The sequence below is a fragment of the Microcebus murinus genome, chromosome 27 (assembly GCF_040939455.1).
Source record: "Microcebus murinus isolate Inina chromosome 27, M.murinus_Inina_mat1.0, whole genome shotgun sequence".
Lineage (NCBI taxonomy): Eukaryota > Metazoa > Chordata > Mammalia > Primates > Cheirogaleidae > Microcebus > Microcebus murinus.
In genome coordinates, this window is record NC_134130.1 from 8,036,097 (window position 1) to 8,056,025 (window position 19,929).

At 61.7% G+C, this 19,929-nt stretch overlaps 2 protein-coding genes across 5 annotated transcripts; one reads left to right on the top strand and one right to left on the bottom strand.

Annotated features, from left to right (window-relative positions):
- Positions 1-731: 731 nt before the first annotated feature.
- On the top strand, positions 732-6,709 carry PRSS57 (serine protease 57). 3 transcript variants are annotated; one of them, XM_075998136.1, is made up of 5 exons: positions 732-852; positions 2,094-2,247; positions 2,675-2,870; positions 5,126-5,389; positions 6,374-6,709. In XM_075998136.1, the coding sequence occupies exons 1-5, from the start codon at positions 747-749 to the stop codon at positions 6,578-6,580; spliced, it is 927 nt and encodes a 308-aa protein (XP_075854251.1). In that variant the 5' UTR covers positions 732-746; the 3' UTR covers positions 6,581-6,709. The 3 variants fall into 3 exon arrangements, with proteins under 3 accessions (XP_075854251.1, XP_012601328.2, XP_012601329.2); XM_012745874.3 differs by lacking the exon at positions 732-852 and adding an exon at positions 1,645-1,800; XM_012745875.3 differs by lacking the exon at positions 732-852 and adding an exon at positions 1,649-1,800 and having other exon boundaries at positions 2,726-2,870.
- A 640-nt stretch (positions 6,710-7,349) lies between these two features.
- On the bottom strand, positions 7,350-13,625 carry FSTL3 (follistatin like 3). Of its 2 annotated transcripts, none has more exons than XM_012745880.2 (5): positions 13,438-13,625; positions 11,973-12,158; positions 9,757-9,972; positions 8,820-9,047; positions 7,350-8,735 (listed from the first exon to the last, which is right to left on the bottom strand). In XM_012745880.2, the coding sequence occupies exons 1-5, from the start codon at positions 13,538-13,540 to the stop codon at positions 8,677-8,679; spliced, it is 792 nt and encodes a 263-aa protein (XP_012601334.1). In that variant the 5' UTR covers positions 13,541-13,625; the 3' UTR covers positions 7,350-8,676. The 2 variants fall into 2 exon arrangements, with proteins under 2 accessions (XP_012601334.1, XP_012601333.1); XM_012745879.2 differs by having other exon boundaries at positions 8,808-9,047.
- Positions 13,626-19,929: the final 6,304 nt, after the last annotated feature.

The following is a 19,929-nucleotide window of genomic DNA, read 5'->3' on the forward strand; positions in this document are numbered from 1 at the left end:
TCTCAGAGGGCCTGGAGACAGCCTCAGGCCCAGCCCATTCCTTTCCGACTCCCCTCGGTCCCCTGCACCCCTGGGGAGGCCTGCCGTGCCGGGAACCTCGAATTTCACCAGCCCCCATGACTCAGGAGGGGGCGTGTCCTGGAGGAACAGAGCTCCCCATCCTCTCTGCGCTCCGCAACCCTGACCCGCAGGCCCAGGCCGGTGTCCGTGCACGGAGAGGAGCAGCACACTGGGAGCCCAACTCCCGCTGGCCCCGTGGCCCGCGCCGCTGCCCCGGGAGCCCCAGTGCTCACAGCCAAGGGGCACAGGGACCACCCGGGGTCTGATAGAGCCACCATTTACAGATAATCAGGACCGAACCTCACCCCCAAGGAGGGCGGTGTCCTTAGGAAAAGAAACTGCTATGACCAAGAGCATGTCTCCTCAATATACAAAGAGCCCCAGGAAATCAATATCAAGTGTTTCATGAATGGAGCCATTGCCATCACTGTTGCTGCGGACTCCGCACTGACTGGTGTCCCAGAACAGGGAGAGCTGTTCGGATCCTCCGTGGAAAGACCCCTCCTCCGGGGCCTGCAGGCCAGGAGCTCCGCCTGCCAGACCCACTGCCAGGCAGCCCCAGGCAAATCAGCTCCCCTTTCTGGGCCTCAGTTTGGAAAGTGGAAACACTGCCCCCACCCAGCCCACTCTCAGGGCTGCCAGGAGCCCGGTTCTCCAGATGAGGGAGGACGGTTATTTGTTTCACAATGGGCTCCAGAAAGGGGAAGGAAATGGCCCCTGGAGAGCCCAGAGGAGCTGCCCCGAGGCTGCAACCCTGGCCACATCCTCCTGCGCTGTGTGACCTTGGCCACGGTGCTTAACCTCTCTGGGCCTGTTTCCAAATCGGTCGGTAACCAGGGTAGGGGGCCAGAAACAACATCTGCAGGTAAATGAACTTCCACACACCTGTAGCTCCAGGTACTCCTTATTCCAACCCCCTTAATCCCGTCTGCAGGGGCCCTGTGTCCATGTGAGGTGACATACCCACAGGTCCCAGGGGCTAGGATGGGGATGTCTCTGGAGCCGTTGTTGTGACGTCGGCACTGTGCTGTGCGTGGGCTGTGAGCACCCTGGGCCCCCCGGCATGTCACTTCGTGTGGAATAAGGAACTCTGCAGATGGGATTGGGTTAAGGACCCAAAGGTGGGTCGGTCACCCCAGATGACCCAGGGCCCAGTGTCAGCACAGGGTCCTCCCACAAGGAGGCAGGAGGATCGGAGGCGGAGAGACTGGCAGATGCTGCGCTGCTGGCTCTGAAGGTGGAGGAAGGGGGAAACTGAGGCATGAGGGGCATGGGGCCCGCCCGGGGCCATGCAGCGGGTGAGAGGCAGGGTGGGGACTGGCAGGCTGGCACCTGCAACTGGAGAGGCAGCTGCACCACTCTTGCCACGCGTGCACATCCTGAGCTCCCTGCGCACATCCAGGCCGGGTAAACTGAGGCACAGAGTGGTGAGGTCACATGGCAGCCCAGGAGCCCCACTCTCACCTCCATGGCCTGCTTCTTGGCCTTGCGTGCGGTTATAATCGTTATCAGCAACAACCTGAGACCGCCGGGGCATGGCTTCCCAGAACCCCCCAGCCCGCACTGGGCGTAGCTGGTGGGGCCTCCCGACCACAGCCCGCTCCCTCTTCCGGGCCATTGGGTGAGAGTGGGGCCGTGGCCGCCAGCAGAACTCGCCCGCCACCGCCATGGGGACAGGGGTCTGGGGCTGCCCACTGCTGGCTGTGGCTGCTGCTCTGACGCTGCACGTGAAACTCCCAGGTGAGGACCCCTGGGACCCTGCTTGGGCCATCCGGGCATCCCGCCCGAGCCTCAGTCAGACCCCCACACAGGGTCCCCCGAGGACCCCCAGGCAGGCCCCCACCAGCCCCCGCTGCTTAGCCTCCGGCCGGCTGCCCCGCTCCCGCCTGGCTGGAAAGGGACGGGCCTGGGCTCGGCTGTGGCTGCCCCGTCTCCTCCCACCACCTCTCTGTGTGTCTCTGCCTCTTTCTCCCCCCGCTGGGCCCCCACCCCACCCAGTGCTGCTCCCTGACTCGGGCTGTCCACCCCCGCAGGCTCCTGGGGGGCCCGGATCATTGGGGGCCAAGAGGTGGTCCCCCACTCCCGGCCCTACATGGCGTCCCTGCGCTTCGGCGGCCAGCACCACTGCGGGGGCTTCCTGCTCCGCGCGCACTGGGTGGTCTCCGCCGCCCACTGCCTCACCCACAGGTGAGCCTCACCTTTCCCGACCCTTCTTTGGGTGAGCTGGGGTGTGGGCAGGGCGGGGGGGCCCCCACCCCTTGCCTGGCGGAGGGACAGCCGGAGGGGGTGTCTCAGCAGGATGTAGCAAGTGACAGGGAGAAAACGGGAGTTCATGAGACGCAGCAGCCATGACAACAGTGAAACAATCTATTAGGACGGTCATTTCAAGTATATCATATACGTCATATATTATGATGACTACTAACATGAATATTGACATTATCGTAGTTAATATTATAATTGAGGTGGGACGTATAAGGATACTAAGTGTTATGTGCTTTCCAAGTATATTTTTATCACAATGATTCAAGCTAATATTGCGGCTGGTGGCGCTAACAGTGTCATTAACCCGGGGACGGTAGTCCACGTGGTGATTCTCACGTGGGGCCGGCAGGTCACTGCAGCGATGGGCAGCCCCAGTCCCACACGCCCTCCCTCCCTGCAGAGACCCCCGGACGGGCCTGGTGGTGCTGGGGTCCCACGCCCTGAGCGCCGCGGAGCCCACGCAGCAGGTGTTCGGCATCGCGGCTGTGGTCAGGCACCCCGACTACCACCCCACGACCTACGCCAACGACATCTGTCTGCTGCGGGTGAGCCCCAGGGCTGGGGGTGGGTCTGGCCCGTCCCCGGCCACTCAGGATGATCTGACTTCTGTTTTAAAAACTGCTGGAGGCCGGGCGCGGTGGCTCACGCCTGTAATCCCAGCACTCTGGGAGCTGGAGGCGGGAGGATTGTTCAAGGTCAGGAGTTCGAAACCAGCCCGAGCAAGAGCGAGACCCCCGTCTCTACTAAAAATAGAAAGAAATTAATTGGCCAACTAATATATATAGAAAAAATTAGCCGGGCATGGTGGCGCATGCCTGTGGTCCTAGCTACTCAGGAGGCTGAGGCAGGAGGATCGCTTGAGCCCAGGAGTTTGAGGTTGCTGTGAGCTAGGCTGATGCCACGGCACTCACTCTAGCCCGGGCAACAGAGTGAGACTCTGTCTCAAAAAAAAAAAAAAAAAAAAAACAGGCTGGGCGAGGTGGCTCACGCCTGTAATCCTAGCACTTTGGGAGGCCGAGGTGGGCGGATTGCTTGAGGTCAGGAGTTCAAAACCAGCCTGAACAAGAGGGAGACCCCGTCTCTACTAAAAAAAAAAAAAAAAAAAAATAGAAAGAAATTAGCTGGACAACTAAAATATATACATACATATATATACATTTTTATATAACTAAAATATATACATGTATATATGTAATATATGTACATATGTAATGTATGTACATATGTAATATGTATATATGTAAAATATATACATATATATGTATATATTTTAGTTATATAAAAACAATTGGAGGGGCCAGCTGTGGCGGCTCACACCTGTAATCCTAACACTCTGGGAGGCCGAGGCGGGCAGATTGCTCGAGGTCAGGAGTTCGAAACCAGCCCGAGCAAGAGCAAGACCCCGTCTCTACCAAAAATAGAAAGAAATTAATTGGCCAACTAAAAATATATAGAATAACTTAGCCGGGCATGGTGGCGCATGCCTGTAGTCCCAGCTACTCGGGAGGCTGAGGCAGGAGGATGGCCTGAGCCCAGGAGTTGGAGGTTGCTGTGAGCTAGGCTGAGCTAGCCAGGGCAACAGAGTGAGACTCTGTCTCAAAAAATAAATAAATAAATAAAAACCCGGCTGGAGGGACGCTGTGAACTCCCGAGTCAAGCCACATCCCTCCTCTGCCCAGAACCCTCCATGGTTCCCACCTCCCTCGAGACAAAAGCCAAAGTCCTCCTGGCGCCCACAGCCCCTGCTCATGCATCCCCATCACCTCCTACCCTCTCTCGTTCGTCACTATTGCGCTGGCTATGCCTCCGCCCGGAGCACCGTTCCCCCCCGACACCACAAGGCTCTGCTCAAATGTTAGAAGCCTCCCCTGGCCACACACCCCATCCTGCCCCTGCCCCAGTGTCTTCTGTCCACAGCGGTGACCTGCTAACTCCTGTGACATCTGCTTCTCCCCTGGTCATTGTCCACCACCTCCTCTGGGCCTCAAGGGCACGGACTTTTGTCACATTTATGGCCATTTATGACACATATCACGTGCCAGTATTTGTGCTGGGAGAGGGAAGGGAGCATCCAGGGCCACTGGTAGACTCAGGTCTCTACCCTTCACCCCAGGAGTTTTCTGGGTGGGAAGTTTCACCCCCCATGTGAATTTCACTCCCTGCCTGTGTGTGGTGCATCCATGTGACCCCGCATGGCCCCCTCCTGCCCAAGGGGACCACCCTTTCCCCGCAGAAGCTTGGTAAATGGCATTGGCAGGGGCAAGTGGGAGCCTAGAGGAGGCTGGTGTCTTAGCCTGGGAGTCTGGGAGGGCTTCCTGGGGAAGGTGACACCTAAGCTGAGATATCCCCTGAAAGGGAACAGGAAGTGTGCTCCGGGCAGGGGTCCAGGGAGACCAAAGGTTGGAGGTGGGCTGGGGGCTGGCAGCAAACCATTCTGGTGCAGGGGAGGGAGGCTGGAGGGCCTGGGGGCCTTGACTGGCAGGCCAAGAAGCTTTGTTCCAGGGCAACGGGAAGCCAAGGGAGGGCTTAGAGCAGGGAAGGAGATGGGGTTTGGAAGCTCCTTTGGGCAGCTGAGGGGGTGAGACTGGAGGGCTGGAGGCTGGGGCAGGCCTGATGGGGCAGGGGGTTACAGTGGCAGAAGGAGCAGGCATCCCGCCAAGCCCCAGGACAGCTGCCATCAATTTCTCTCTCAGAGGTCAGGACCAGGGGTCACAGAGGGGTAGACTGAGACAGGAGCAGGGGAAGGCAGGTGGGTGACAGGGCAGCAGGGAGTGGCCCTGAACGCACACTTTCCCTACAGCTGAACAGCTCTGCTGTCCTGGGCCCTGCCGTGGGGCTGCTGGCGTTGCCTCGGCGAGGCACCAGGCCACCCAAGGCTGGGACACGGTGCCGGGTGGCTGGATGGGGCTTCGTGTCGGACTTCGAGGAACTGCCACCTGGGCTGATGGAGGCTGAGGTCCGAGTGCTGGGCCTGGAGATCTGCAACAGCTCCTGGAAGGGCCAGCTGAGCCCTGCCATGCTCTGTACCCACAGTGGGGACCGCCAGAGGCGGGGCTTCTGCTGGGTAAGATCCTCTGCCTCACCCACTCACTGTATGGGTATAGGGCACACCAAGGCCCACAGAGAGGGTCAGACTCAGGCAAGGCCTTGGGAACTGAATCCCACTGACGTTTGACCAGGGCGAGAAGCTGAGGCCAGGAGGGGCAGGGAGGTGATCACACAGGGCTGCCATGTTCAGCCGTGCAGGTTGTGCACTGCATAAAGTGCCACAGACTTGTATATTTATACAAGTAGTGTTCAGTAGGGGGCAGCAGTGGATCTGATCTGAAGGAAGCGGCTCCTGCCCCTAAGGCCTCCTGCGTTGTATGAAGCTGGCTCTGGTGCTGAGGGAGATGCTCAGCCTGGGGGGTCTTTTGTCCTACTCGAGAGAGTGACATGGCTCAGAACACAGACTCTAGAACCCAACGGTCTGAGTCCAGTTCAGACTATGCCACTTCCCAGGTGCATGACCTTGGAAAAGTCACTTTCTCCACCTGTGAAACTGCCACGTTCACGCACCCGCTCGATAGGGTCAGAGCTGATTCCAATGGCAGTTAGGAGGGTGGCACAAGGAGTCAGGGGTTTTAGGGTGAGTATTCAGGGTGACCTCTCTGAGGACAGGACCTTTGAGCTGAGATTTGAAGGAGCCCTGGGGAGACGGCATGCCAGCAGAGAGACCAGTCAGAGGTGGGCTGTATGCAGCTGTGCAGGTTGTGCACCGCAGCCTCCTGTATTTTTTTGTACGAGCAGTGGCCAGTAGAGGGCAGTAACAGGCGCCTGGGCTGGAACCAAGGGAATTAGGGGGAGAGTAGGGCAGAGAAGTGGGTGCAGGCTGGATTCTCAGGGCCTGAAAGGCACAGGTGAGTTTAGTTTTTGCTTTAAGAGCACCAGGGAGCCATGCAAGTGTTTTGAGGCAGGGATGGTTGTGATCTGATTTACCTGTAGACAGTCTTTCCAGGAAAGTGACCCCAGAGAGGAGACCCTAACCTTTTCTTTCCCTTCACCCCAGGCAGACTCCGGGGGTCCCCTGGTGTGCAGGAACCGGGCCCATGGCCTTGTCTCCTTCTCGGGCCTCTGGTGCGGCGACCCCAAGACCCCTGATGTGTACACGCAGGTGTCTGCCTTTGTGGCCTGGATCTGGGACGTGGTTCAGCGAGGCAGCCCCCAGCCCAGCCCTGTGCCTGGGACCTCCAGGCCCCCAGCAGGAGATGCCTGAACCACAGACCCACTGAGTATACAGGCCTGGAACATTCCACGGCTGCTGCGACAGGGGGTCCGTGGGGAAGCCTGGGGTGCGGGGTTCGGGTGGGCTGAATGGAACCCAGTAAAATGTTGACTGACCAACCAGAGACTATGGACAGCAGCCTCAACTGCAGCCAGCTCCAGGGTCCACCTGCACTCCTGCGCGCGTCTCCTCTCCCCCTGCCCTTTCCCACCCTCCCGCTGCCCCTACCACGAACCCCCTAGATTTGCACTCCCCTCTTGCAGCCTACACTCTGGCCAGCCTCCGGCCTCTGTCCCTGCAGTCCCCCCGGCCTGGGGTGCCCAGCCTCCACCACCCTCCAGCGGGGGAACTCCAAGTTCCCTGAGCAGGGGCCAGGGGCTGTTGAGTCACCAGTGTGGGGTTGCCCCATTCCCTTCGTGGGATCCCAAGGTGGCCTGGCCTCTGCCAAGCCCGTGCCCATCCTCTGAAAGCAGTTTAGAATGGCACTGGTGCACCGCAAGTCCCCGCTGATGTTACTGGCACAGGGTGTGGGTACGGTGTCACCACGACTGCTCCTGCTGCGCCCCTGTTCTTCAGCGCCAGGCCTCCCTGTCCCTCCCTGCTGTTGCCCACTGCCTGGCGGTGGACTCTGAGGCCCAGAGGTGGGTGGCAGCTGCTCCAAGGACATCCACCTCTGCCTCTCCTCTGGATGCTTTCAAAGGCCTCACTTGACACCCCAACAGCATCCCCAGAGGCAAACTCAGGCCTAGACACCCCAAAGTGGGTTTCTCAGTCTTTATTTCTTTGGTGAGGCAGGCAGGACCCCAGTGTGGGGGGAAGGCTGCCTTGTCTGGGGGCCCAGGCGGACCCTGCTGCTCAAGGACACTTTTCTGGGCATCACAGGTAAGGCACTACCTGAGGGCTGGAGAAGGATGAGCAGAACGCCCCCACACTCCTCACCCCAACTCAGGGAGCTTGATCTCTTCCCTGTTGCTCCCCACCCCCATATCTGGTCTGAGTTTTGGTCTGCATGCAGGCACAGGTAGGTGATTTTGAATGTCAGCCCAGACTGCATGGTGGGTGAGCAGTTTTGGGGAAAATTGACCCAAGACCAGCACCACCCCCTGCCAGGCTGGTGGGTCAGGAGGCTCTAGCTGGGAACCGTGTGTAGAGGCCCGGCTGGGGCAGGCTGTGCGGGACCAAGGGGTCCTGTGTCTGAACCCCCACTGCAGAAGGCAGGCAGCAGGGGTGTGCAGGGACACCTGGCTCCAGGGTGCCAGGCACGCTGTGTGTCCTGGAGTTAGCATCCACACCCCACCCTGGGCCGGTGGGTGGGCAGAGGCTCCAGGTGCTGGCCAGGTCCCACCCTCAGTGGACCGGGCACCAGTGCGCACAGTGCCCTGCTCTGAGCTGCTGCTGGCCACCCCACGTCTGGGCCATGAGATGTTGCTATGTGAACCCACGAGAATGGCAGCTGAGGAGGGGGCTGGGTTATTCTGTGTCGGGTGGCACAGATGGCCCCTCTCCCAGGGGACACACTGGGTATTTCTCAGTGGCCCTCATGGGACATGAAGGGGTAAATGGAGGTGATGGGAGGAGGAGAAGCTGGAGTTCTAGGGCAGTAGGGAACAGTGGCTGCTTTCTTGGACTGTGTGAAGAGCACATCCCACTGGGCCAAGGTCACCAGGTTCGGAGGCTAGACCTTCCCCTCTCCTCCCGGCCTGAGCCCGATGTCCCTCATGGCCGGGCTAGGAGAGCAAGTTGTGTCTCTTCGTGAATCCCCAGCCCTCCTGGTGGTGGCAATAACTAACTAGCTTATCCCCAAAGGAGCAGAAGCATGGGTGTTCCCAGGCAGCAGGGTGCCTGCGGTGGTGGCTGGGGGGCCTTCCCAGCGAAGTCCCCCTAAGCTGACCCCAGTGCCAGGGCTCTGAGTCCCAGCCTGCCCACCAGCCCAGCTCCCAGGCTCCTTCCCTCAATCCTTGCAGGGTCCCCATGTGGTCCCCATCCAGGCTCCGGGGAGTGTCCGCGGGACATAAATTAGACTCTGCTGTGGCAATAAATAAAACGGGGGCGGCCTCGGACTCCAGGCCCAGGCGTGCCCCACAGGCTCACACGAAGTTCTCCTCTTCCTCCTCCGACTCGGCACCCGGCGGCTCCCGGGATGTGCCTGCAAGCGAAGCGGGGACTGTCAGCACACTCCGGCCCCCCCGCAGCCTGAGCCCCCGCCCTGCGCCCGCACCTGCGCCCGCACTTGCGCATCTGCCCGGGTGGCGCACGCCGATGGAGCGGCCCAGGAAGCAGGTGGCTTGGCGCAGGTGGCACGAGGAGACGTAGGTGACGTTGTTGTTGCCGCAGAGCTCCTGGCCGGGGCCGGAGGGCGCAGGGCAGGGCGCCGCGCGACACACCACGCAGTGCGCGCTGCCGGTCTGGTCCACCACGCACGACTGCGGCCGCGGGCACACCACGTAGGCGCAGGACTCTGCAGGCAGGCGGCGGGCACGCGTCAGGGCACCGCGCGGGGGACGTGGCTCCGGTTCTCGAGCCTCTACCCTGCGCCTTTTCCCTGCGTGAGCCTCCCCGCCGGGCTCCCCGTGCAGCTCCCGCCTTCGTTCTAGCAGGAGCCGCATCCCTCGGCGAGCCCCGCCCACCCACCCCGCCGCAGGCTGCGCCACAAGCCCCGCCCCTCCCGTTGCACCACGAGCCGCACCCCTCCACGAGCCCTGCCCGCTGAGCGCCCTCCCTGGCAGGCCCTCCGCACGTCTCTCTGGCCCCGAGAGCCCCAGGGGCCCTTTCCAAACCCCACTCCACTCTTCCTCACTCCGGCCCTCCTCAGTCCCCGCCCCACAAAAGACGCATCCGGTGACACACCCTCGTGTTTAGGCTCCGCCCAGCGAGGGTGCCACCCAGACCCCGCCCACCACAAGCCCCCAACCCACGTGACCCATACTGGTCTGCAGTCTCCGCCCCCATGTGCAGCGGCAGCGGCCCAGGTGCATGACGTCAGGCCCGGGTAGCCCCACCCCCAAGCACAGCGGCTAAAGGCCCAGGTACATGACGTCAGGTGAACTGGCCCCGCCCCCTCCTCGGCCCCCGCCCCTGGTCCCACCCCCACATGCTGCGGCAGTGGCCCCGATACATGACGTCAGAGCCTCCGGCCCCGCCCCTCCCCTGGCCCCGCCCCCACGTACTGCGGCAGCGGCCCCGGTACATGACGCGCAGGTCCGGGTGTCCGCGGCAGCGGGCGGCGCGCAGCTCGCACTCGTTGCGGTAGGTGGCGCCATCCGAGCCGCAGACCTGCAGGCGCGCCGGGAGCCCCGCGCAGTCGGGCGCGCACTCGCAGCGCGGGCGGCCGCCCAGCATGCGGCACGCCTTGCCCGGGCCGCACTCCACGCCGTCGCACGAGTCTGCGGACACAGGACACGGCGTGGGGCGGCGCTCGGGCCCACGCACTGCCGCCCGGTGTGCGGCGCGGGGCGAGCCCGGGCCGGGGGCGCCCTCCGGATTCTGGGGGTGGGCCCGTGGTGGGGGCGCCATCCGGGTTCGGGGGATGGGGCCCGGGGGTGGTGGCGCTGTCCCAGGTCTGGGTTAGGGTCCAGGTCCGGGGGGCGGGGCCTGTGGTGGGGCCGTCTGGGATCGGGGATGGGGGTGCCCTCCGAGTCTGGGGTCGGCCCGCAGTCCGCGTGCGGGAGCCGGCAGGGGTGGGGGAGGGGCTGCGCCTGGGCGTGGGGCTCGGTCCGGAGCCCGGGTCATTCTGGGCGGGCGGGGGCCTCTTCCGGACCTGGGGGTCCGGGAACAACCGGGTCTTCCCAGGCCTGGTTCCGCTGTTCTTTGCCGCTGCGTCAGCCCGGGGTTTGGGGGGCCCTACCCCTGGGTCTGGGGTCCGGGCCAGGACCTCCCGGGAGAAGTCATCAGTGAGGGCGGGGCCTGGGCGGCCTCCTCCAGCCCTAGCCCTTGGCAGCCATTTCTCAGGTAGGGAAACTGAGGCAAAACTAGTGGAAGCCTCTGGGGTCCCCGCCACAACTTTCAGTGAGCTGTCCGGACTTTGCTGCGTCCTCCCAAGTCGTCCTTTTACAGGCGGCAAAAATGGGGGCTGGTCACAGCTGTGAGTGTGGTGGGGGGGCCAGGGCACCTCCCCTTCAGAGCTCCGGCCAGACCCCGGTGACACCCCCTGCCCCCAAGTCCCATTGTTTGCGAGTCTGGAGGGGACCTATGGACACCAAGTCTTGAGTTTGTGCTCCAGCCTCAGTTTCCCTGTGCACAAAGCAGAACTGATGGGGGGTCCCATTGCACAGGCTGAGCAGACACCCCTGAGGGTGGCTAGTGCCTCCACGGAGGCCCTGCCAGGGCATGTGGGCTGCACCTGGGGCCTCCTATGCAGCGGCCCACATGCACATCTGGAAATGCTCTGCCGGGTGGCTGCACGCAAGGGAGAGCGGAAGTGGAGGGCCAAGTCCCCATCCCCAGGGCCAGATGGGGAAGGACTGGTCTCTGGGCCATCTCACGCCCAGGCCAGGCACTTTTGAAGTATGTCCTCCTCCCAGAAGCCAGAGGGGAGTCTGGAGGGAGCAGGAGTATGTTGCTGTAAGTTCAGGACCACCCAGCCAGGCTGATCTGGGATTAATCACATCTCACAGGCCAGGGCAGGTCTGCACCCCTCTCCTCCAGCCTCCTGCCTGCTCCCTGCCTGACCCCACGCCCAGGCATGGGTTTCTCCTGGTGTGCTCTCCCTTACCTTCTCCATCTGGCAGACTTCTAATCATCCCCCAGTGCCCCAGCTGTCATGCCCACCTCCTTCAAGTTGTGTCCTATTGCTCCCTCTGGGCCCCTGCAGGTTCAGCACTGACCCCAGGGGGCTAGGAGGGCTCCCCAACCCATCCTCCAGGCCAGAGAATATGTCTCGACTCATTCATTCTGCTCTCAAAGACCTAGTCTGACGTGGGAGGCAGCATTTCTCAGAACAAGATCCGGAAGGCATATGCTTGTTAAACATGAGGCTGTGATTGCACCACAGACCCCTAAAATCTGTGGCCTTAAGGGCCCTGGTGTGGACATTTGGGAACACTGAGTGTGGGGTCACGAGCCAGATGGCTAGTCAGGGACATCCTCCTCCTGGAGTTAGGTGTGAGCCAAAGCGGTGCAGGTGGGATTGGGCCTGATCAAAGGCCCTGAGGCTGGAAACCAGGCCTCAAGAGCGTTTTCCTGGACGTTAATTGCAGGAGGCAGAAGCCTGAGAGCCTGGGACTCAACCCAGCCCTTCTCAGAGGCTGGGGTCCCCTCCAGACCCCCTGCATGATACAGCACTCACTCCTGATGGTCCACCTTGGACCACAGTGATTGCTTTTGCGGGTCTTGACCTGGACATGCTTGCGCGCCTCTAGCCTGTGGCCAACGCCCTGGGTCTCACCTTTGCAGGGCAGGCAGTGGACGAGGCCCAGGAAGCCAAGGAGGCTGATCTTGTTCCCCGGGTGGGTGAAGTTGGACCAGGCAGTGTCAATGTTGCTGGAGGCACAGCACTCAGCCTGGCTTATGTCAGTCCTGAGCACCAGGCTGCAGGTAGCCTCGAGGCCCTGCTGGAGCCAGCACACACCACCTGCGGGCAAGGGCACGGTTCCTGTGGGGGGGGCCAGCGGTGCTCCGAGCCACTCCCGACCCAGTCTCCAGCCCGCGGGGAGGCTTGCAGGCTGAGCAGTTGCAGAGGGGATGATATACCTCCACCCAGGAAGGAGGGACGGAGAGCCACACTGGTGTCCCCTCCCTGGTTCCGGATCCCTTAGGGATCCCTCCTCTGCTCTGAGTTCCACCCCCACAGTGCTTCTCCACCCCCCACCCCACGCAGCCCAGAGACCTTCCCCTCGTCCCCGTTCCTCCAAGCCCCCAGCCAGAGACTGGCATCCTGCCCAACCCCTCAAACACCACAAACACCATGCGCTGGGCACGTCAGCGTCAGTGGGCCCTGGAGCGGCCTCTCCCGCCTCTGCCCTCTGTCTAGACAGCACCCGAGGGTGAGGGCACGCGAGCCCCCTTGCCTGGCAGGCCCCCCCTCGCCTGGCCTGCCTCTTACTCACTCGACTTGGGAACATTCCCCTTGCATGAGCTCACTGTCTCCCCGGGGACGTGGCCTTCGGGGAGGGGGCTCCGCTCTCCCTGTGGCTCGGGGCTGGGCTGGGGTGGGGTGTGGTGTGGCTGCCCGGGTGGAGGGGTGGGTAGGCAGACAGCCCTCAGTGTCCCCACCCGTCCATGGGGACAGGAATGGCCACAACCTCCATCCCAGAGCCGTCACTGGCTCTCAGACTCGGCTGAACACCTTCTGGGGACCAGCTCTGGGCATCCAGCGACTCCACGCCCATCTTACAAGAGGAGAAACTGAGGCCAGGAGTAAGGGTGTAACTTGCCTGCATCTCCTGGAAAGTCCCAGGTGGGGACTCCAGTGCCCCATCTACCTAAGCCAGACCTGGGGAAGACCCAAGACCCTTCTCTAGGGGCAGCAGGACCCACCCACAAGGTCTCGGTGGGAATCTGGGCTTTGCCCTACGGGTTGTGCGACGCTAAGCCTCAGTTTCCCCATCCGGAAAAACAGAGATGATAGGAGTACCCACACTGTTGGGTGGTTGTGTGGATTCTGGGAGGGGAGAGGTAGACACTAAGCGCTCAATAAATGTCAGCAGTCATTGCAATTACTAACCCCTGCTAACCTCCCAGTGACCCTCCCTCTGGCCCGCTGGGTCTGGGGGAGGGGAGCCCCAAGTCCCCCAGCCCGGCCGCGCCCGGCCTCGCCCCCAGCCGCGCCCCCCACAACGCCCCGGGCCGCATTCCCGGCAGGCCCACGTGGGTGGCGCACCCCGCCCGCCCCTTCCGGCCGCCCCACTCACCGGGCGCGGGGTCCCCCGAGCCCACGGAGCCCACGAAGCCCACGGCCCAAGCCAGGGCCCCCCAGGGCAGCGGCCAGAGTGGCCCCGGCGCCCCGGGACGCATGGCGAAGGCAGAGACCACGGCGGCCCGCGTCGGACGCGCGGGCGGGCGGGCGGGCGGGCAGCGGCCCCGACTTCCCTGCGCGCCGCCCTATAAAGGTCCCGCTGGCCGCGGGCGGGGCGGGGCCGGCGGGGCGGGGCGGCGCGTGAGTGACGGGCCTCGAGGCCGGTCCCGCGCGGCGTGTGCGGGGGCTGGGGCCGGCCGCGCGGCTGGCAGCTGGCGGGGCCGGGGTCGCATGCGGGAGGTGGAGCCTTGAGCTGAGTCTGTGGCCGGCCCCAGTGGTGACCGTGGTTTGGGGGTCTTTGGTTGTAGGGGTGGCCGTGAGCTAACCGTGACCCACGGGGAGCCCGTGTGTGGATCCGTGTGCTGTGTTGTGATCACTTTCGTGGGCCGAGTGTGGCCTGGGTGGCCAAGGCGTCCTCCTTTGGCCCTCCACACCCCACAGTCCTGGACCTCGGCCGGGCCGCTTTTCTGCTCACACCCGCAGGCCGCCCACTCGTCCACCTGGCCGGAGCCTGGCGGGGGAGTTGGGGGGGACTGAGGCCCAGCAACTCCAGCACAGCACGGACCGCAGTCCTCGCTGCAGATGCGGCCTCCTGGGAGGCCACTGCTGCGCGCCCGCCTTTGCCCTTTGACCCCTGGGAGGCTGTGCACCAAGCCCCCCTAACCTTTGCAGATGGTGCCCCCTGTCACACCGACAGGAATCCATCGGTTTGGTGGTTTCCGAGGTTTTTTTCCTCCTCTCCCCTCTGAGACTCAGCAGACGCTCGGGTTCTGTGCAGCCCTTGGCCCCCTGGAATCCCGGTTGCCCAAGCCCAGGTGTTTCCGCAATTTATGACAGCGACAGGCAGGGTCTTTGGTGCAGCTGGCCACTTTTCCCTATTTGGAGCTGGTCCTTTCTGTCTTGGGGGCCTCTGGAATTGTCAAGGCACCACAGATGTGCTGTGGGTTCTGCGGAGTCCCCTCCTCTGTGTTTGTGCTTCTAAGAAATAATCAGTGACCATTTCTTGGTGGCAGGAGTGGTGACCAGGCAGGGTGCTGGGGTACCACGGAGACCAAGGCAGACCTGCCCCCGTCAAACTGGTGGTTAGGAGGGGCCATAGACAACAAGATGTGTAGACAAACAAATTAATCCATAACTTCAAAGAGCGGTAAATGCCTTCATGGAAGTAAAGGTTGAGGTCATGGGGAGCTAGTATCTCCAGGGGGTGCCTATGCCTGGTCTCCCCATTCCTGCATCACCCTGAGGTGTGGAAACTGAGGCTCCCTGGAGCAACACAGCCCGGCGCCTCCTCTCCCACCAGTAGAAGCCACACCTAGACCCTTCCTGATCTCAGCTGCCCAGCCTGGCTCGTGTCTCCCGGCTGGTGGCCAGGGGCCAAGTTGCTGCCCTCGTGGCACTGAGGGAGGACACCCACTGTCTTGACCTGGCCTTGGCCTCTGGCAGTCCCCGGGGATTCTCCCTGGGTTGGGGACTAGGGCAGGGACGGGACCCTGTGTTCTCCTGAGGGTGTACCCGGACTGGACACTGTGACCTTGGCCGAGACCTGACCTTGCTGTGGCTTGGACACTCTGGCCGGGCTGTGCAAATCAAAGGGACATTGTCTGGCTGGCGTGGGTTCGGGGCCTCTCCGGGGAAACCGAGGCCAGCTGCCAATGGCTTCCTGCTCCCGGGTTCAGTGTTCCTCCCTAACCCAGAGGCCATGTGCTGGGTTACCTCAAGCAAGTCACCGACCCTTTCTGGGGAGCCCCCTCTTCCCAGTGACAGACTCCCCACCCCACCCCTTCCTGACCCTGCCTTCCTCTTCACCCTGACACAGCCTCAGCCTCACCCCTGCAGCCCACTTCCTGCCCCAGCTGCTGTAAGACTCCTCCCCAGCTCAAACACCCACCATGACTCCCCGTGGCCTCTGCTGTCAGGCTGCTTGTCCCCGTCTCAGACCCGACAGGTAAACAAACAGGCAGTGAGACTTGAACATTGCACTGGATGTCGGGGGTGTGTGCTGGGAGGTGACAGGATGTTTGTGCTGCAAGTGAGAGAAAGCGCAGCTCCATGGCGCATGGTGGAATAACAGCCCCAGAGATGGCCAGGCTAATCCCTGGAACCTGAGGGTCTGTCACCCTCTGTGGCTAAAAGGGACTCTGCAGATAGGGTTGAGTTAAGGACTGTCGGTTGGGACAAGACCCTGGATGACCCAGCCGCCCAGTGTCAGCACAGGGTCCTCCCACGAGGGGCGGGAGGGGCGGGGCAGAGAGACTGGAAGACGCTGCGCTGCTGGCTCTGGAGGGGGAGGAAGGGCCTTGAGCCGAGGGACACGGGTGGCCGCTGGACACTGGGAGAGGAACAGGACAGACCTTCCCCTGGAGGCACACAGCTTTGCCTCGATTTCCCTCAGTGAGATGCAAGTTGGGCTTCTGACCTCCAGACCTATAAGAGAAAAAAACCTGTGCCAGGCATAGGGGCGCATTGCTGTAGTCCCAGCAACTCGGGAGGTGGAGGTGGGAAGGTCGCTCAAGCCCAGGGGTTCTGGTCCAGCCTGGGAAACCTAGCAAGACCCCATCTCAAAAAACAAAAACAGGCCGGGCGCTGTGGCTCACGCCTGTAATCCTAGCTCTTGGGAGGCCGAGGCGGGCGGATTGCTCAAGGTCAGGAGTTCAAAACCAGCCTGAGCAAGAGCGAGACCCCGTCTCTACTATAAATAGAAAGAAATTAATTGGCCAACTGATATATATATAAAAAATTAGCCGGGCATGGTGGCGCATGCCTGTAGTCCCAGCTACCCGGGAGGCTGAGGCAGAAGGATCACTGGAGCCCAGGAGTTTGAGGTTGCTGTGAGCTAGGCTGACGCCACGGCACTCACTCTAGCCTGGGCAACAAAGTGAGACTCTGTCTCAAAAAAAAAACAAAAAAAAAAAAACAAAACAACTTGTGTTGTTTTAAGCCACCCAGTTTGTGCCAACCTGCTACAGCAGAAATAGGCAACCAGTACATAAGCACCCCATGTGCCAGGCCCTGTGACCCCTCGTGCCTCTGTTTTCTTGTCTGTCAAATGGGCACAGACCTCGGTTCTACAGATTCCAGCCAGGTTGTGGAGGACAGGGTCTGGCACATGGTGGGCTGTGACACGCATGTGGGGAGGGCTCCAGAACCCAGGCCAACACACCTGAACTGAGTCCTATGGCCTCAGGGAGCCATGGGTGGTTGTAACAGGTGGTGGCCTGTGTAACAGGTGGTGGCCCAGGGTGGGTGCCTGAGGTGTCTTCTTGGCTGCCCACTATGATGCTGTGAGGCTGGAGGACAGGACGTGACTTTCTCAGGGTCACGTAGCCCCACAGCGTTGGGACTCAGTCCTAGGTGAGCAAGGTTCCAGGGCCTGCGTGCTGAGCAGCGGGGCAGAGCCCTGCCTTCTCTGGACTGGACAATGAAGGCAGCCCCTGCTTGTGGCTGGTGTCCCTCCTTCTGTTCCCAGCACCATATATTCCTTTGGAGAATCACCTCCTACACTTCCGGCCCTTGTGACCCCAGGAGCAGGCACTGACCCAGGCATGCTGCCAATTAGTGAGGATCATCCGACACTCCGCAAAATAGGAGGAACGGGCTCTAGGACGTTTATGAGGAAAGGGACACCCCCTTCCTGCCTGGGCTGGAAGGGTGTGAGCCTGAAGCTGCAGTGGACTCTTGCTGAGGGCCAGGGAGAGGCCAACCCAGTGCGACACAGAGCCAAGAAGGGCAGCCGCGATTCCCTGTGGTGTTGGAGGTCCCTGGATCCAGCCATGCCTGAACTCCTCTCCCCAGTGAGATGAAGCCAATTTAAATTGAGTTTCTGTCACTTGAAGTGGGCAAAACAACCTTTCCAATAAGCCAGTTTTATTTAAGCAGAGCTTGTAGGACCCAGAGCAGCAGCAGGTCCTACAGGGGCCACAGGAATCACACCCCAATATGCCAACCTCTGCCTCCAGGATGTGGGTCGTGGCTTGGTACAGAACCCTCAGGGTCACCTGGTCCCACATCCCTTGAGCCAGAAGATACATGGTGGACTCCACATCATCTTAGTGCCTGTTGTCTAGAACCTGAAACCGCTGGGGTCTAGACAGCAAGGCCCTGCTGGTTCTCTGCTGGGGTCTGTGATGCTGAAAACCACCGCAGAGGCCTGAGGACTTGGCTGTGGCAGAGGACATGGGAACAAAGACAGCTGGGCCTGATAACACCCCATCAGTTGTACCCTTCCCAGCTCAAAAACCACCCATGACTCCCTGAGGCCATAGGACTCAGTTCAGGTGTGTTGGCCTGGGTTCCAGAGCCCTCCCCACAGCACGGCTCTTCCACGCTGGCCACTGGGCATCCCCACTCCACAGCTGGCTGCTCCCCTTGCCTGACAAGGCACCTGCTTTTGTGTGGGCGTCAGGCAGCCCAGCATGTAACAGAAGGCAGGGCCCTGCCCTAGCCCCAGAGGTGGATGCTGATTGGACGAAAAGAGCCACAGTGATGTCAGTCATTCCTCCTGTTGGTCATTGGTTTAGGTTCAACCATGGGGCCCAGCTCTGTCCTGTTGGCAGCCGCAACAAAGTAACCACCCTGGGCACAAATGGACACCTGAGGGCCCCAGAACCTCAGAGCCACAGGTCACACGCAGGCGCTGGCCTGAGCACTTGAGTCCTTAGGCCACAGTCTGAGGCTCAGCCTGGGGCAGCCAGCAGGTGAGGTGCCCAGGCCTGGAGGCCCAGAGATGGGGGCTCCCCCATGAAGGGGGTAGGCATAGACTCCTACAAAGCAGGGGAAAGAGAAGGGAGTGTGGGAAGGGCACCTCCAGCAGAGGGCATGGCCGTGCAAAGGCCCTGAGATAAGACGCTACATGGCCCACCCAAGGGGCCAGTAGGGACCAAGGAGGTACCCAGGGTACTCATGTCTGCCCCAAGCCTGATCCAGCCTAAAACCCTGAGAGACAGGTTCTGCCACCTGCTCAGAGAGGTTAAGCAACTTGTCCAGGGTCACACAGCCAGCGTATGGCTTGATGGGATTTGAACCCAGGCCTGCTGCTCCAAGGCCTCTTAACTACCTTAGAGTGCTGCCTGCACCTCACGAATTTCTGCAGAATGAATGTCCACGAAGCGGCTGAGCCTAAGAGGCCTGGTTTTGTGTCTCTGGATCCCAGCTCTCCCCGCACCCCCGACCTGGGGGGAGGGCGAGTCCTGGATTCCAGGCGATGAGGCCAGTGCGCTCTCTGGTGGTCAGAGCAGGCATGGATTGAAATTGCCACTGAAATGAAGGGACAAGGTGGCCAGCTGTTAAGTCCCTGTCCCCAACCTCTTGGCATTCCAAACCTTCACACACAGGCTCCAATTCTTCATTCCTCAACACCCTGGCTCCAACGCCCCCTTCTTCAGGAAATCCAGCTCCAACCAACTCCTATTCATTCCTAAAGCCCTCATTTCCCTGCCTCCTCTCCTAGGCAGCCCTCCCTGTCTCCCCAGGCAGAGCCATGGCCATCCTAGAGCCCCATCTCCTCTGCCTTCCTCCAGTATAGGCTCTGGTATGCAGTAGGTGCTCAGTGAATGTTTGTTGAGTGAATAAAGAAATAAATTCAGACATGGTCCTGGCCTGTGCTGGGAGATGACAGTTTCTGATGATTGGTTTTTCAAGGAAGGGGGTTTAGGTTTCCTGCCCTCTCCTCACCCCAGAGCGTCGTGGAGACAAGGCCACGGCCCAGCGGGCCTCAGACTCTTATCCTGTGGGTCCCACCGAGGCACGACGCGACTCAGGCTCTGAGGGTCCTCCCTCCGCCCAGGAGTGGTCCCGAGCCCGCATTCCTTGCACAGGCTTCAGGGGACTCCCGCTGGGTCCCGGCGGAAAGACGCTGGACTCACAGGTGCCCCAGCAGGACGGCGTCAGGGGGCTCGCGGGAAGGTGACATTTGAGCGCAGACTTGAAAGGCGGGAGAAGAAGCCGCACAGGTGTCTGGGAGGACGGTGCGCCTGGCGCGGGCACGGCAGGTGCAGACGCCAGGGGTTCGGCGCACCTGGCGAGTCCCACGGACAGCGAGGACCGTGGGATGGAGCACAGCGGAGCGAGAGAACGGTAGGACAGGCGGGGAAACGGGCGAGGTGAGGGTGTCGCGGGTTTGGGGGAAGAGGAGGGGCTCGGCCTTCTTCCGCATCCTCCGGGCCTGGTCCCGCCCCTCGCCGGATCCAGGTTGCCAAGGAGACTCGGCCCCGCCCCATGCAGGCCCCGCCCCTCGGCCCTTCTGCATCCTCTGGGCCTGGTGCCGCCCAGCGCCGATACAGGTTGCCAAGGAGACTCGGCCCCGCCCCGTGAAGGCTCCGCCCCTTGGCCTCCTTAACAGCCCTTGGATCTGGCCCCGCCCCTGCCCGGCGCGCACCCTAACCGCCGTCCC